The 17330-nt window shown below is 38.2% G+C and overlaps 1 protein-coding gene across 11 annotated transcripts in view; it reads right to left on the minus strand.

Annotated features, from left to right (window-relative positions):
• Positions 1–17330, minus strand: part of TENM1 (teneurin transmembrane protein 1) — an 841958-nt gene that overhangs the window by 117172 nt on the left and 707456 nt on the right. For all 11 annotated transcript variants that reach the window (XM_009235231.2, XM_002832080.2, XM_054545040.1 and 8 more), the window contains 2 exons: positions 13918–14061; positions 7373–7622 (listed from right to left, as the gene is read on the minus strand). In XM_009235231.2, coding sequence (XP_009233506.2) covers positions 7373–7622; positions 13918–14061 — 394 coding nt within the window. The remainder of the gene's footprint in view (positions 1–7372; positions 7623–13917; positions 14062–17330) is intronic.

Below are 17330 nucleotides of genomic sequence, written 5' to 3' on the forward strand. Positions count from 1 at the left end.
TCCTTAACAAGTTGAAAGTGTAAGAGTTTTCTTTTAGACCATGACAGAATATCCCTGACATCAAAACTGCTGATTGAAACAACTTCAATAAAACACATTGTACATCAACTATTAGGGCTTTGTGTCTTCTAGCCATCCATGCTCTAAAGGGCAACTGGGGTAAGCACTAGAGGACTGTTGGGCCAGAAGAAGGAAAATATTTTGGTGGCTCCTGATCTGTAAGCCTCTTGGCACAGGGTATTGCCTAGGGCATTTCATGATGGGACCTGGTATGAGCTTTCTCACACAGCGAGTGCAGTCTGTGTATAGGCCTGACTTTGGGTCAAGTCTGCCCAGAATTAAAAGGCTATAATCATCTGTGGAATACGGTCATTTTAATTTTTAAAATCCTTTTAAATCTGGCCCTATGTCATTTTGAAAACATAGAGATAGCCGTTTTTTTAAACCTAAACTAGGAAATGGTCTTATTCTTTGGAATCTCAGGGAAGAAGAAAATATACAAAATTTTTCATCTGAAGTTATCTGCTACAGCAGATTCAACTGTTTTTTAAAAAGAACCTTTCTGAGATTTTACTAGTTGGGCCACAGGTCAAGGTCCACTGACTTTTCTGTTTCCTTTGCTCATCTCAAAAGGGTAGGTATCCTGTGGGTTGAAACAAAGGTGAACTGATAAGGATGAGGAGCTCTGATTAGAAACCTGGCTGCAGCCATTTGCGCCTCTTTCAATTTGTTTGTCTCTAGAAACTTTCATTTGCACCTCTTTCAATTTCCTTGTCTCTAGACACTTGCCTGATTTTGCGGCCTCTAAATTACAGAATGAGTGTGTTTGAGGCTAGCTGTAATTACTGTGGCATAGGTGATCCTCCTGAAAGAAGTTTAGTTGTGAAAGTACTAGAAGGATCTCATTAAAATATGGTTTCATCAGCAACAGATTCTCATGGTACAGAACCATTTGTGTGGCTACAAAAGGTTTTGAAATTCTTACATGATGGCAAGGAGTGAGAGGGGGATGGTTTGACTTTCTTGCAGCTGCTTCTGATTCTGCCAATAATGTCACTGTGAATTTGGAAAGATGTCCCATATTATGCAGAGCAGCTTCTCTCATTAACATCTCAGAGGGAGGAAGTGAAAATGACGGAATTTATTTCCAGTATGTGACCTTGTTCTGTCTCAGAATTACTTTTCGTTAAGGATTTAGGACTGAGCCACCACCAAAGTCAGTCTGCTATCTAGCTACCAACTGACTACATGCTGAGGTGTCAGTGTGTGAGCTCTTCACAAGGGCCTGGGCCCATCCGTGGGCACCACCACCTGGCAATGGACCAACTTGAAGCTTGCCATGAGTTAGGAGGAGAAAGAAATGGAATTTCAAATCTTTTTAGTGCAAGACATGCTTCCAATGATAAAGTCTTTAAGTTGACCTTTGATTTTCTCAAGATCCAGGTGATGAAAGGGTCATGTACTCTTCTTTTTTAATTTAGAAGAAAATTATTGATATGATTTGTATACCATAAAATTCACCCTTCTAAAATGTGTAATTCAGTGGTTTCCAGTACATTCAGAGAGTTGTGTAGCCTTTACCATTATTCAATTCCAGAACATTTTCATCATACTATGAAGAAACTCCATACCTATTTGTGGTCACTTCCCATTTTTCCCCTCCCTCAGCCCCAGGCAACCACAAGAATACCTATTCTGGATATTTCATATAAATTGAACCGTTAAATATTTGTCCTTTTATGTCTAGCTTCTTCCACTTAACATAAGGGACCATCTATTCCTTTTATGTTTTTGTGAGGTAAGGGATGGAAAAGAGGACATATGCCAATTTTGGAGCTGTTTTCTAGTGACCTGGCATCATGAGACTCTGACTGGCCTGCACTGTGGTGGCTACAGCCCTTTACTTGTTCTTCATGCTGTTCTCAGCTTCTTTTCATATTCCTGGCCAGAAACATTTGACACTGAAGAATGGTCTGCCCTTCCTGCTCCTCTTTCCTTGGTCTTCTTGCTTTAGACAGCAGAGCACACTCCTGACTGTCACTGACTTCTCAGGTCTTCCAACTCCAGCGACCCTCATCCAAGACTATCTTCCCCCATGCTCTGGCTCTGTTCCTTGCCCTTATCACAACTTACCTGTCCTGTTTTAGGGCCCTGTTTTCAGCTAGCAGTCCCTTTGAAAAGCAATCTGATAAATGAATCCATATCAAGGGACTCATGAATGCTTTTAGCTTGATGAGCCATTCTAAAAGAGGTTCATGTTTTGGGAAATCTTAGAGATACAATGTTTCAATTCAAAGGAACATATTTCTTAGAGTGAAAATTTTGGGCACCATGGAAGGCCAGTGAAGATGTCTTTGGGTGAGGTGGAGGGAATCCTTGAGTACCACTGCTAATACATGAGATCAAACTGGGGAGGTAACCACCTATTTCATCTACATGCAGTGTTTCTAGTATTTGTAGCTCCAATGCTGTTGACAAGAGGATGGTTCATGGCCATTTCTGAGATATTTGTAGAGCTCTCAAAGCTCCATTTCCATTTGTTCCTTCAGTGGAGAGCCCTACAAGTTCTCCTGCCTCTCAGCATTCTAACTGCCCCTAAATGGCTGCTATTCCAGTTCTACTCCATTCCCAGTCAATGACAGGAATCAACTCCAGAGCACAATGTATGAAATATTAAGCAGTTGCTGGAAAAGAAACAGGAAAATCTCAAGAGAAATTTTCATATCACATTGACATTTGTTGAATCCAAATTACTCAAGATACCAAGAAGCATTTGCCAGACTCTTATTTTCCTATCTCTTTCACTTTTAAGGGAAGGACAAAATAAATATCTGGAGAATAACAAAATCTTGAACAACAGCAGCATGAGGTTTTTATAAAGAATAAATCATTTCTAGTCATGCTTAATGAGTTTTCTAATAGAGTTGTGAAATTAGAAGATGAGAGGGGTACAGGGGGATATTACATATTTGAATTCTTGCAAAGCACTTGATATGGTGTCTCCTATTTTTACTTACATAATTATCTCTGTTAGTTTCAGAAAACTTAAAAGTGGTCCTGAGGCTATAACAATTTAAAAAGTCAACTAAGTCATAATTGATGGGAAATAGTTGAAGGACTTGTAGATGTTTAGACTGAGGAAGATAAAGCTCAGGAACCTATGACAGCTCTCCTCACACTTGTGAAAGTTGTCAGGTAAAAGAGGGAAGTGACTTCTGTACTGTTTTAGATGCTACCATTTGCCACTACTGAGTGAATTTTTCACAAAGGCATATTTTGGCTGAATATAAGGAAGAATTTTCTAATGGAGCAGTCTAAAGATGCAATGGATCTTGAGAAGTATTGAAGTTTCCCGTGATTGAAAGAGATCAATGTAGAGACAACAAACCATCAGGCATGGAATGGGCACAATTTTGGACCTGATACCCTCATGGATCCTTCTAATACTAAGCTCACAAATCTGTGATATCATTTTTGTTCTACTGAAATCTGTGTGTGTGTCTGCATATATGGAGCAAATCCCTAGTGAAACCAACTCCTGAACTATCTCACGTAGAAGTGAATCTATCTTAAAATTTTTTTCAAGGATGTATTTTTAAAGTCGCAGAGGTTTAATTGTATGAACTTATAAGCTTTCCTTCTTTATTATCTTACCTCAATCTCCCACTGGAAGGAAGCTTTAAGATGCATACATATGAATGAAATCTGCAGGAAACAGGCAAAGGGGTACTATATACTTAAATAATAAGAAATAACATTGTTTCTCCTGGCAGATTTCTAATGATAGTGATATTGCTGACTTTTCCTTTTCCTCCTTGTTCTACCAATGGGGGACTAGCTAGAGGAAATAAATGATTGGCAACCAATGAAAATGAAGTTATTTTTGAGGTCAGATGTTTCAATTGGAAACATTTCGGATCAATAGGGCTGAGGCAGAAAATATCTACAGTCTTCCAATCTTTAAACTGCCAAGGGACATCTGGAATTACTCGGTGTGGCCAAATATGAAACAAAAGGATCTAGAAGGGCATCCATTAGGGGCAACCTATATGTCCTCCCAAAATGTCATCAAACTTTGGGCTGAGAGCTACACATCTGTGGATCTCTAAACAGGTTAAATTGTATGCGTCATGTAAGAGGATGCTCAAGTATAAACCTGAAGTCAATTTTATAGATAAGAAAGAGAACTACTAGAGAACATAGTACATCAGTTACATAATGAATAACTTGACAGAGGATCAAAATCTATAAGGCTCTCTATCCCATTCTACAATAATCTGTTGACAATATTGCTTCTCCATTCACAATTTTAAATACAACCAATAACATAATGGCTATATTAGTCTGTGTTTCCAGGGAAACAGGTGACTCAACCAAGTAAAGTGACTAATTTGCATGGGGCACAGAGCAATTAAATTAACTGATCTTAAGAAAAATACTGGTACGAAGTGAGGTTTTTATCTAAATACAGTAGAATCAATGAACATTATGGTTCTTAAGATAGCACAGCCTTATTAAATCAACTTATCTCTCCCCAGGAAGTTTAAATTTGGAAAATTTATAAAGCAAATATATAAATCCACAAATTATATGTACAATGTACAGTACACATATAGGCAACTGATCAGGATAGATGCTTTTTTTTAAAAAAAAAGTGAATCTAATAAGAGCTATATTAGCTTCTGAGTAAACATAACAGCTAATGACAGCTAATGTGTGCTGACATAAACTGGTTTGATGATTTTGACTATAGTCAAACAGTTAGGGAGTTACCTGTCAATTAGATCAAAATGATCATGTGTATTCCATTAGCTTATTTCTTTGATGGCCAATCACAGGAGTGTTGGAATAGAGAAGAAATAATTGCCTTTTCTCCTTGAACCTAATGCAGGGGATATTAACCATGAGTCTATAAAAGGGCTTCATCTGCAGGGACTGGTTGCTGGTGGGGCAGTGGGAGGCAGGGAATTCTGAGGAAGGGAAAAAATGCGATCCTTTAAATCACATATGCCATTTTGTGTGATTTTGTTTTTTCTAGGGAGAGGGTCCATAGCCTTCAGTAGATTCTCAAAGGAGTTTAACACTAATAAAAAAAATGTTAAGAAGAACTACTCTAAAGGATCTCAACTCAGAAAAGCCGGCTAGCTTGAGAAAAGCTCTCAAGCTAAGTGAGAGAGCCTTGATGTGTGAATTCAAAGTGTGTGCATGCCTAAGTGAAGAGCTGAGACAATGAGACAAAACAGTGTCACGGAATAAGAATGAATAGAGGCATTGGATAGTACTTCAAACTGTCAGAAACTAATTTTTCTTTATACTGTGAAAATCAGTTTGCAATTAGGGTCCAAGTTATTCTATTTTATACTTCGAATGGCTTTGTATTGAAGGTCATAAGGTACTTTGGACCAAAATGCAAATTTGTAAACTGTTAAGGATCCTTGACCAAGAGAGAATCTCATCAATAAATGACAATTGCTCCACTTTAGGTAAATTTACGTTTAAATTACAAAGAAAAGGACTAAATTTAGCTGGAGTTTAAAAAATATTAATATAATTTTTTGTTTTGTTTTTGTAGATAATTTTACTGTTTTTCCTTTGAGGAGTTAGCTATATAGGGGTTAGCTATACAGGCTTTATAGGGTTAACTATGTAGACTCAGCAAGAAAAGGTCTCTGTCTACGTGACAGTCTGGATGACTGGAAACGTTCAGATGTTGAATGAATTGTTCAGTGCTCCCATCTATATTTGGCATTATATAGATAGAGCATCCCTAGGGTTTTGAAAACAATATGGACTGTTGTATAAATCATTTCCACATCCAGGCATACAACCAACCATCTTGGCCTTCCTGTTGACTTTCCAGTAAGTAGGTGCCCGAAGAGATATGCTGCTGGAAATGACAAGTCCCCATGAGGTGTAACATTCTGAGGTACATGAACACTTGATTAGGGTAGGGTGCTATGAATTAGTACCTCTCTAGACTCTCTAGAAGTGCTTTGTCTTTATTATAAAGTCTTAACTTTACAGTCTGTTTTTTCATTAGCTAAAGGATTTAACAGCTTTCTTCCCTATGACAGCCTTTGCTACTATAATTAAGAAATGTATTAAAACTGGAGTGAATTAATGTGAAAAATGGATGGGGGCTTGGGACTAGAAGTTTTCCCCAGCTAGGTGTTAGGGAATAACACTCAGTATTAGAAAATGGAGGTATATTTCATAGCAAGCATGAGAATCTGAAAAATTTTGAGAAATGCCCTTATGTATTCAAATTCACATGCTTGTGTGAAAGTAAGTGTTAAATGAAAATGACCCAAGACTTTTCATGTGTTTTAATTGGTTTTGATGATGCCATGCACATACAAGTTGCTCTATCAATGTCTATGCTCTCCTAGTCACTATATTTGGTCACTATTTGTCAGGTCATTGAGGAGATGCCTGAAGAAAAAATTGTTTTATGGAATAGTTCATAGGATAGCATCTAGATCTTCTGAACACAGAGAAACTTTAAGCCAAATGTTCCAGAGGCATGTGTCAGGAATATAGCTGTCATAACTAATTAGAAAGAAGGCTCTACCAGTTTACCCAGGGGAAAGGAAACAGGTTTGTTTATTCTTAAGGAGACGGGAGTTGAAGCTTCCCTTTTCTATAACACCAGAAGATACACATTTGTGTTTTATAATCTCAGAAAGGGAAGAAATAAGTGAATTAAGCCACAGTCAATTTAGTCATAATCTTTGTGGAACTTCAGGATATGGAATACTAAAAGCTACGAATTCCTTACAAAACATGTCAAAATACTTCGTACTCTCAAGAAAATTCCTAAACCATGTGAGAAAATCTAAAGATCAATGCTTTAATTATCATGGCGTAGGGCTTTTAAGGGTAAAGAACCATTTCTTCCTCCTTTATCATGCCATGAAAACCAGATTTCCATTTTCTTGTTTATGAAATGACCATTTCCAAAGATTGGAAATAAAACCTTATGAAGTTTAGCCTTTTGGATCTGATAATACCTCTCCCAACTAGAATGGAATAGTTTTGATGAGTCTTTACAGTGGCCAGCAGAGAATGAGCGACTTACTTGAGTGCTTGGAAGTATTGAGATCCATGTCAGTGTCAGCACTGTTTACAGGGAAGGACATACATACAGGGATGTTAACACTTCCTGGTTCTCCAAAGTAGTGCTCAAAGGATCAATCCTTCAAGTAGGAAGAGTGAGCACGTTGACCTTTGTCCCTGTTCCTGCATCTTAACTCAGTGCTACAATAGGGGCAACTACATTTTCTGCTTCTTCTGGCAAAGCTTTGTCTTTTCATATTATCTTGCTTTTTGCTTTATCTGCTAAGCAAATATTTAGAGATTAGAGAAGACTTACCTTAATTCCAAAATACTAACGGAGTTTCCCGAGGGAAATATTCTCCTTACAAAATTGAAGTCGCCAACATACACACTGCCATCAGGGCCAGAAGCTAAGGCTACAGGAGCAAAGAGTTTGTTGTTGTGGGCTGGGCCATTGCAGTTGGTGCAGGCTACACTCCTTTGGTGTCCATTACCCATTATGGTTGATATGACTGGGGGCTGCTGGGAAATGAACATATTTTCTCCATTCCCTTTATGTATGATTCCTAGATTCAAGGAAAACAAAAAGAGAATTTAAGAAAAGCAATTACCACAAAATAATCTCAGCAATATTTTAATTTATTTTTCATCATTCAAAGCAGGAAGGAGCTTTGGCGGGGCATAAGAGAACCTGAGAGTGAAACACACACTTTCCTTGGTCTTGTTTAACTGCATAACCACAACAAATAGTAGCATAATACTTTGCCTCAGTTTGTCCATCTGTGAAGTAGGGTAATACAACCAGTCCTTGTAATGTTGATTCTAAATGACTCAATAAAGCATTTGATGACTAACTTTTAATGACCTATTCACTCTGGGCTCTGTGAATCATCTGTGGCTACATTTTCATATCTGGCTGGCTTTTTTCTGATGCCTAGCACATACCTGTCTGACTTCAAATTACCCTCACTATGAAACCAGTTCCTGAAAAGAGACTATCAGTCAATTTTAATATTAACCTTAGCAAAACACAATCAGGAAGGTAATCTACTTCTGTGAAAAGAAAAGAAATCCTACTGCTAGAATGCACTTCAAAGAAATATGAAAGAAACTTGAATTTTCCACTCTTTTGGACCATATCGCACTATCATCAGTGCAGGAAATAGAGATACTGACTTATGAAAATGCTTTGCAGACATTCTGTGTGGGCAATCTCATCCATACCCAGAGCTTTAACTCTCCCATTTCTATGTGCTGAAACTTTCTCCCATCCAGAGTTCTTAACTGACATGCAATTTCCTTCTAGACCTCTTTACTTGGACCCCCCACAATTACTTCAGACTCGAACATATAAAAACTGAACTCATTTTTCTGCAACCACTCCCAAACCCTGCTCTTCCTCTTGTGTTCCCTAATCATCTTGTGAGTGGTTGTACCATGCATACAATTACCTAAATTGGAAATCTGGACATCACCATGGCTCTTCTTTCCCTCCATTCTTGAAACCTGATTAATCATTAACTCCCATTGAGTCTATCCCTTAAAATATGCTGAAACCAGTTTTTTCTTCCCAATTCCTACATTAGTTTAGTTTTTTTTAACTTCTTGGTCTCCTGGTCTCCATGCATATCCATTTCCAGATCTTCGTCCCCACTCCTGCCATAGAGATTATTTCAGTCTGTGGTTTAATACCTTTCAATAGCTCCATATCCCTTTAGGATAAAGGGCACATTCCTTATTGTTAAGGCATACAAAGTCCTTCATGATTTGGCCCTTGACTACTTCTTCAGTCTCCCCTCTCATCATGCTTTCATCTATATCCTGAGATCTAGCCAGAACAAACTACTTATGGTTACTTTCACCTACTTCCATTCCCCTATATTTTTGTCCATGCTATTGTCTTTATCTTGAATGCCTTCCTCATCTTGTCTGCTTGGGGAAGTTCTATTCATCCTTTAAAGCTCAGCTCGTTTTCCTCAATGCTCCATCCAGGCAGAGTCAGTTACTCCCTCCTCTGTGTGCCCATAGTTTGTTTTCCATAGCTCTGTTATAACATTTAATACATTGTGTGATACAGTTTTTATTACTTCTCTGTCTTTCCCATTAGAACATGAATGAGCTCCTTGAAGGCAGATCCTCTGTCTTACTCCTTTCTGTATTTTAGTGCCAATCCCTGTGGCCAAATCATTATAAGTGCTCAGGAAATGCTGAAAATAGGCTTTGAGTTTCTCGTAGTTTCCTTGTCTAAATTCCAATGATTTTGCAAACCTGCTGAGCCTGGGCAGAAAATCCGAGGAACAAGTACTGCTGTGCTAAATAGCTCAAGTCAGCCCAGAGTGAGCCAGGGCAGGTGAAACATCCATGTTGTGGGAAGGCATGCCCATGTGTCAGACTGAAGTCACTGACTGCAAATGAATGAATGCAGTTATACAGTTAAGCCTTATTTTTTTCTCCCTTTCCCCCTGCTGTCTATCTCCTTGCATTGCCTGTTATTCTCCCTAAACATTTCCTGAATGTCTCTTTAGTTTTCTTCCAACTTTTGGTGCCACAGTCCTACCACAGAAACTATTGATCACTCTGAGGTAGGAAAATTGCTGGCAAAAATAAACAAGAGGGTAAAACATGCTATAATACCATGGTGGAATATATGGTTGGAAAGGGCCTTCCAGCAAACAGAAATCCCATCCATCATATAGTATTGGATTTCAAATTTAAGCATTTTTACTTTTCCTTCCAGGGTGATTCCTGGCTACTTTTGCAACACATGATTTGCAGGAGCAGCTGTGAGTTTATGCCCTAACAAATTGGTCTTTTATTGCAGAACTATGAGATATCTTGAGGATCACTACTTTCTTATTATTTTATTAATAACTTTATTAGGTAGTAGAGACCTTTCTTAAGATTTAGAATAGTTAATTAAGTAAGATTAATAGGACTGAATTTCATTTCTCAAAAAACATTTAATTGCAGTGTGGTCAATATTGTAATTCAAATAAATTAGGAGGAGGTGAATGAGAACTGGAATGACAGTTACACAACATCATTGAAGAGAAATCTCCTGATGATTGCTAACAGAATATTCTACAAACAAGACTATGATATGCTCTTTAATAAATGAGGAAACCACTGTTTAGCATGTCAGTATTTCAGCAATGCACTATAGTGTATATCATTCAAAAATCTTTCCAATTATTGGCTTGGAAATACCAGATTTGCTATTAACATCTATTTTCACAGGTAGGTCTCCATTTTTTTATATCAATATAATGGTATAGTTAACAATTACCTTCAAAATGGCATGTTATTACCAGCCTCCTGGCAATTTTAAAACTAAAGATGGCTATTCTAAACCATTCTTCTAAGCCTGCAATTCTAAAACTCCTCTTTTCTATTAGAAAGCCCAACACTCCACCAAAGAAGAAGAATGATTAAAGGAAATAAAACATAAGGCAATGTACTTTCTGATTACATCTCAACAATTCATGTCTGGCTTTCATGCAAGGTACTAAAGTGCCCGTGTACTGAAATTACCATTTCTGTTTAAAGCTGAAGCAATCAAAACAAAAATGGGCAAACCCCTTTTGTATTGCCCTGGAAAAATAGATCATTTTGAAGGGTGTTTTTGTGGTTTCAAGAATCTGTTTAACCTTCTATTTCACAGAACCAGGGCATACCATCTAGCAACCATGATTTAACACCAATTCTTTTGCAAAATGTTGCTTTGAAAATATTTTGTTTATGTTCCTAGAAATCTTGATCAATTACTGCTGCCTCCTTTCCAGTTTCTTCTGCCACACATGCTCATTTTGAAAAGGGAATCAAATGATCCTAGGACAACACACATTATTTATGTGAAGGCCAACTTCCTGCTAAGGATTGGGTATCTTGTTTACAGCTAACGAAACCCCAATGAATGGGGCTTACTGCACATTTTCTCTTCAAAGTTTTCCTTTTCTTTGCCAAAAAGCCAAGCCCATTGTATAATAAGGTAAGCACACTTTTAAACATACTAGTCATACTCTCTTGCTACTTTGTTCAGAGCTTCTTTTGATGCTTATAAATATGTCTGAAATAAAAAATCTCCTTGAAAGCCAGTGGGTGGTGCTTTATGCTGATTTCAAGGAAGAAACAATTTTTCAGATTTATGAACAACAAAGAGACACAACACATATTTCTCTTAGTACTTGACTGAGAGGATATAAACACAAACTGGGAGGTATGCCAGTGTGATCAATGGACATTTACTTCTCCTCCCAGTAAAACCATTTGTCGGCAAACTACTGGCCTATTTTGGAGGATAAGTTAAAAGAAATTCTTTACCAATTTTGAGACAGATGACAATACCCAATTAGTGCCTTAGATTGTTCTTTTTAATAATTTTAAACACTCGACTGGCAGGAAACCCTAGGGGATACGTTTGATAAAAGATATACCAAACAAAGAGCTTAGTTCTGTAACAGATATGCACAACTTTCTTATAATTTTAAAGAACTGAGTTTTCTTAAAATGAATGAATATACCCTCTTTATAATCACTAAGAAGATGTACTTAAAAGGAATAATGTTGAAAACCACAAGTTTCTGATGTTTTTATCTCAGTGAAAATCAGAACCATCTTTATATATCAGGCCTAATATTGGGAAACAATTCTCCACAACCAATGGTTAATTGTCAGGTAAATATAATTGCAGCAATGGAAATGACAAATGGTCTGAAAACACTGCCTGCTAGAAACTACCCATTGCATAATGATTTTGGAGCCAAAGAAAACTGAAGAATAGAATGGCAGCAGACATCCAGTCTAATTACAGGTGTCTTTTTAACCAGTGAGAGGAAACTGGGGGAAGATAGATTCTTGTTTTTAATCTGCTATCTGTCTCTGATCAAAAAAGCAGGATGCCTAAAGAGTTACGTTTTTTCCAGAAAGAAGTGGAGTGGGGGAATTTGGAGAGACGTTGCTCTTGCCTTAATCAGCTTAATCAGTCAGAAAAGACTGTCTGACCCAAGGGGGAAAGAGCATTGCTTTCTAAATTGGTCTTCCCAAAGCTGCTCCATCACACTTATCATTCCTGCCTCTAAAACTGCCTTTGTGGGTGGGATTTAGACTTCGAAAATGTCCCAAGAGAGGTTTTCGTGTCCAAGGTCAGGCTGAAAGGCAGCAGCAGAGCTGGCTTCAGATCTGTTTCCCGGCAAGTGTGATGAGTTCTTGGTTGGAAATACACGTCTACAAATGAGATGATAAAATGAACAAATGTTCCTTTTTTAAAAACTATCCAAAGGAAGGCTTCTTTCTCAGAATAAATTTCTCAGAAAGGTAGAAACACAAAGCAGATTTCGTGGGGCTGTGAATGAGCACACAAAATCTTTTGGGGGTGATAAAAATATTCTAAAACTGGGTTTTGGTGATGGTTGCACAACTACAAATTTACTAAAAATCACTGAAGTGTACACTTATAATGGGTAAATTTTATGATGTATAAATTATACTTCAATAAAGCTGTTAAAAATTCTCAGAAATAACTTGATGCCTATTACCTAAAAACTAATTACTGGTGAATTAGGGGTGGAGATAACACATTTGTGAAAATCAGGGGGCCCCCTCAAAGCCAACTTTCTGAATGATTCCCTTCTGTTCTGAATGTTTCAAGTCTGTGTGAAGCAAATGGTAAGAGGATACAAGACTGGGAGCACACAGCTGGGGGCTGGCTCGATTGAGGTCATTTCCCACTTTGTGTTTAATGTCAATGACAGGCATTTGAAAGAGACAATCCATACAAGCCAATAAAAGTGAGTGGAAAAGAAACGGCTGCTTAAAATGTCAAACTCTTTCAAATGAAAACAAAAAACCTAATAATTTAATAAGTGGCATCTGCCCTTTCATTTTTGTACTTTAAAAACTGTGGCTTTCCTTTTGACAACAGAAAAAAAAGTTGACATTTTATATCTCAGCCTGAATCTTTGCTCTTAAAAAAAAATTAACTGTTTGATATGGAATTCAGAATCTTCCTTGAAGGAGGGGAAAGAGGTATAACGGGGGCATACAGCAATAGACTCATTCACCTTCAGAGTCCCACACTGGGACTATAGTAGGCGGTCTGTTTCTATGGTTGAAGTAAATCTGGTTGGCTTTGCCATTCAAAGTTTCTCAGCCTGTGGGGCTGGTCGACATAGCTGATTTGGCTATAGTAGAGATGAAGTGATATCATGGGTGTGATTATAAAATGGATCTCATAGTTTGGTCAGTTCGTGGCCTTATAAGATCACCTGGCCTTAGCCACCTGTTCCACAAAGTTAGGATGGATACAAGGATGGCTGGATGGAAGTGTGTAGGGGCCTTAATACATTCTGATCCCCAATTCTGGAAAAATAACCCAATGTACATGTCCTACTATAGCTTATTCAGAATCTGTCTCTTTAGATGAAAAGGGATATGATTTCACAGTAGACACTCAGAGGAAAGCTGTATGAAAACACCAGTGACGGGTTTCCCACTAAGATGCAACAGTAGGTGAAGGAACTTGGATAGAGTTATAACCAGGGTAGCAAACTCAGTTTGTCTGGGAAAAGCACAAACTCAGGGGCCACCTCTGCTCCCTTCTCCTGATTTGTTTAACATTTAAATTGCAAACAAGGAGAACAGCAGGGAGAGTGGTCCAAAGAAGGGACAGATTAAGATGAGAGTGTTCCGATTCTTACCACACTAAGAGTAATTCAAAATAGAATTATTGCATCTAATGCGGTCCTCTCTAAGTAGTATTCTTACAAGAAATTTTTATCTTGTACTTTCCAAATTTTCTTCAATGAATATGTATTATACAGCATTAGGAAAGTAGTACTAACACAAATTTAAAAAGCTACTTACCACTTTGAGGATTCAAAATGTGATGCTTATTCAAAGACCAGCCTCCTAGGTTAGAAGCATCCATCTCAAAACCTTGTAAAACAACTGTCCTTTGCTCCCAGAGAATAAAGTCAGGGCACGTTTCATATTCATATCCCACAGATACTGCAAGCAAAGAGTTAACAGCACATTAGAAAACTGTAAAATATTTGCTTTGTGTTTATACCAGTTGATAATTCTGTGGATATCACTTTGGCTACTGAATTCTGATTAGAGTTGAAATTTGACTGCAAATTTCTTTCACCTAGCACTCAACATTGCACCTAGCACAGTACAACATTGCACTCAAAAGTGATCAGTGCATATTGGATAAATATATGAAGAAGTGAGTAAATAAATGCTCTTATTAGGCTGGTACCATATGTTTATGGACATTAAGCTTTATTTTGGGCTTTTGGGTTGGAGGCTGTGCTGTAAAACTGAAGAGAGACGCTTTCTGCAGGATTAAGCTGTGGTAGTATTTCTCTCTGCCTTTGTAGGAGAAGTGCAGGTAGGGCTGGTTTTTTACCACTATAGTGAAAAATGCACTCAGCAAGTTGCCTTTGGAGTACTAGGTCACTTATACAGCAACCAACTACATATGAAACTAATACAAATGGATTTGCCAAATTTATGTTTTCCTGTGCTAACTGGCTTTTGGTTTTCTGAGACTAAGTTTGCTTAGAGTGTTGCAAGTGTAAATTCCACTTTGTGCACGTTATGTTTTGGTTTCCGTATATAACTAACCAATGGGACATCACCCAACATTTGGCCTCAACTGCTATGCAGCACAGATGTGCATTAAACTTGGAACCCCGGTATGCCACTGAAATGTGAAATGCAGAATGTGGTAGCTTGAGTGTCTTTGCTCTACTGAACTATGTATAGCTCAAGTATACCAAGTCCTAGCCATTTTCCCTCTTGGTAAACTTGCTCACCTGTTGGAACCCCAGATTTCTGATTCTTAAATTTACAATGCTTTCTATCCTCATAATGTTCTAGGCCTGAGAACACTGGCTCATTACACTGCATATCCTGAAGCGGCTTTCCCTCTTTCTGGCAGCTTAAAATAGCCCCTGTTGATCTGTGGTCTGCCATAGCTTTTGAGTACCTGCCTCTACCTGACTCTTTAGATGCCCCTGAAGAGCTCGGTCCTTCGTTTGTCATTTGGTTATGAAAACTGGAAATGAAAATGGGTGCTTAAACAATGCCAGAACAATAGGTCCGAAAGTGAAAAAATAAAGCCAACTAGTTTTGGTTTTCGGCATTAGGTGAAGGGAAAAGATGGTAATTTTAGTCAAAATGATTTGTGTGTGCATGTGCATGTGTGTGTGAGCACATTCACAGATAAGCCAAAAAGTCCCTGTAATCACAAATACCCAACTCTCTGACTTTGTGGATCATTTGTGGCCAATTTTAAATTGCAGGCTGGCTCCTCTTTGTCCTCCACTCTACCAAAGCTTATAATAGGGATCAGGGCCATCTTCATGGGTATGACCCATGCTTAGGAGGGGCCTATACTTGATTTAATGCTCTGCAGTCACTGTCTTGAAGTTTGTAATACTTTTTAAACAAGAGGCTCTGTATTTCCGTTCTCATTTCACTGGGCCCTGCAAATTATGTAGCCATTCCTGGCGGGGATGCCCTTCTATCAGCCATCAGCTGGTAAAGACTCATGAAATGCAGACTCATTTTAATATTATCCTCAACCAAGCATTATTAGCAACAGAGGCCAATGGACTGGGGGCAGGGGAGGAAACTAATCATCTCTGTCAATGCTGTTCTCTATTAACAGTGGAAATAGACTCTCAGAGGGGAAAGGGATCTCAAAGGTAATCTAGTTCAAGTTACACTTATGGTACAAATCAATACTGTCTACAGTCTCCCTGATATCTCCTACAGCCCCTCTACTTGCTAAAACAACTCTGGTAAAGTCCAAAGAGTTGGTTTTGGACCAAGAGTTGGAAAAGACTTCAACTCTCAGATCTATCATTAACTAGCTGTGTGGGCTCAGGCAAGTTATTCTCCATTTCTGGAGTTGGGCTTTTCACTGATAGCGTAGTGGGAGGGAGTGACTAGAATTGGTGGTTCTTAGACGCTTTTGGGTCAGGGAGCACTTTGTTGTGAATCTAATTAAAGTTATAGACATTCTTCCTAGAAAAATGCATATGCATACAAAATTTTCTATATAACTCTAGGGAGTTCACTGACTTTCTGAAGTCCAAATAAAGATCTCAGATCAAAGATAACTGTAGTAGACAATCCTTTTAATCCTTCTTTAGCGCTAACACTCTAAATTGCATTCTTTCTAGATTACATTTGATAACTTCTGGTTGAGGATCAAACCCAAAAGCCAAATAGAACACTGAATCTTATGCTGGAAAATCAGGTGGTTAGAGAGCACACTGAGGGCCATGTTGGTGTGTAGGATAACACAGTTTCTGCTTCTCCTGCCAACATTTAAAAGTCTTGATTAATAAATAATCACAACAACAATAATTACAAGTTCCCTTAAAGCCATCATCTCCTTCCCCACAGTACTCCTGGCAATTACTGGATCTGCCTTCTGTACATTGTAAGTCTGGTGAGCTCTCCTAGAATCCCTTCTCCGGAAGGTGATTGCGCAGTTTTGCAAATAAGTAGTGTGCCCTGGTGACCTGTGATGGTGGTTTGGAGCCTGCTTTTTCTCTCTCAGTAACAGTTAAAGATCCTCCCAACTCTGCAGCAGGAAATGCTTACATAAAGCATCAATTAAGGAGTTCTCAACGCAGTGGTAATGAGACATATGTACTCTTTTCACCTCCTCCTATCTGCTCTCTGAATTGCTCTCCAGTTCACAACAAAAAAGTGCATTGGCTGCAAACCCCCAATTATATTACTTTTTTTCCCCAGTCACAGCAAATAGCAACAAGGCAACCACTTACTAAGTTCCCTCTAATTTTTATTAGATTTACTTTCTCCCAAGAAAGCTCTGTGAGCTAATGAAGTTATAATTTATATTTAAGACTTGTCCAAAATTTCCAGCTGACTTTAATGAGAATAGCTGTGTGTCGGGGTATTTTCGTATGTGGCTCCTTGCTCAGGGTAACAAGGCAAAGTTTCTTTCTGACAGCAGCCCACTTTAACATAATCCTGGAACTTGCAATCAGCTTATGAGAAGGCAAATGTTTCACCCCATGGAGTTGAACTTCTCTCCAAGCTCACAAGAACTAGCAAATACAGTAGCAACTAATCCTAGACTTTCTGTCATGGAAGCAGACTATAATGCACTAAATGCCTACTTTTTTCATATAATTTAATATAGGGAAAAAAGGTTACACTGGAGCTGGCACTGAAAACCCTGTCTTGACACCATGCTCTGCCTGACACTATGACAGCTGAGCCTCAGCTAAATA

The sequence above is a fragment of the Pongo abelii genome, chromosome X (assembly GCF_028885655.2).
Source record: "Pongo abelii isolate AG06213 chromosome X, NHGRI_mPonAbe1-v2.0_pri, whole genome shotgun sequence".
Lineage (NCBI taxonomy): Eukaryota > Metazoa > Chordata > Mammalia > Primates > Hominidae > Pongo > Pongo abelii.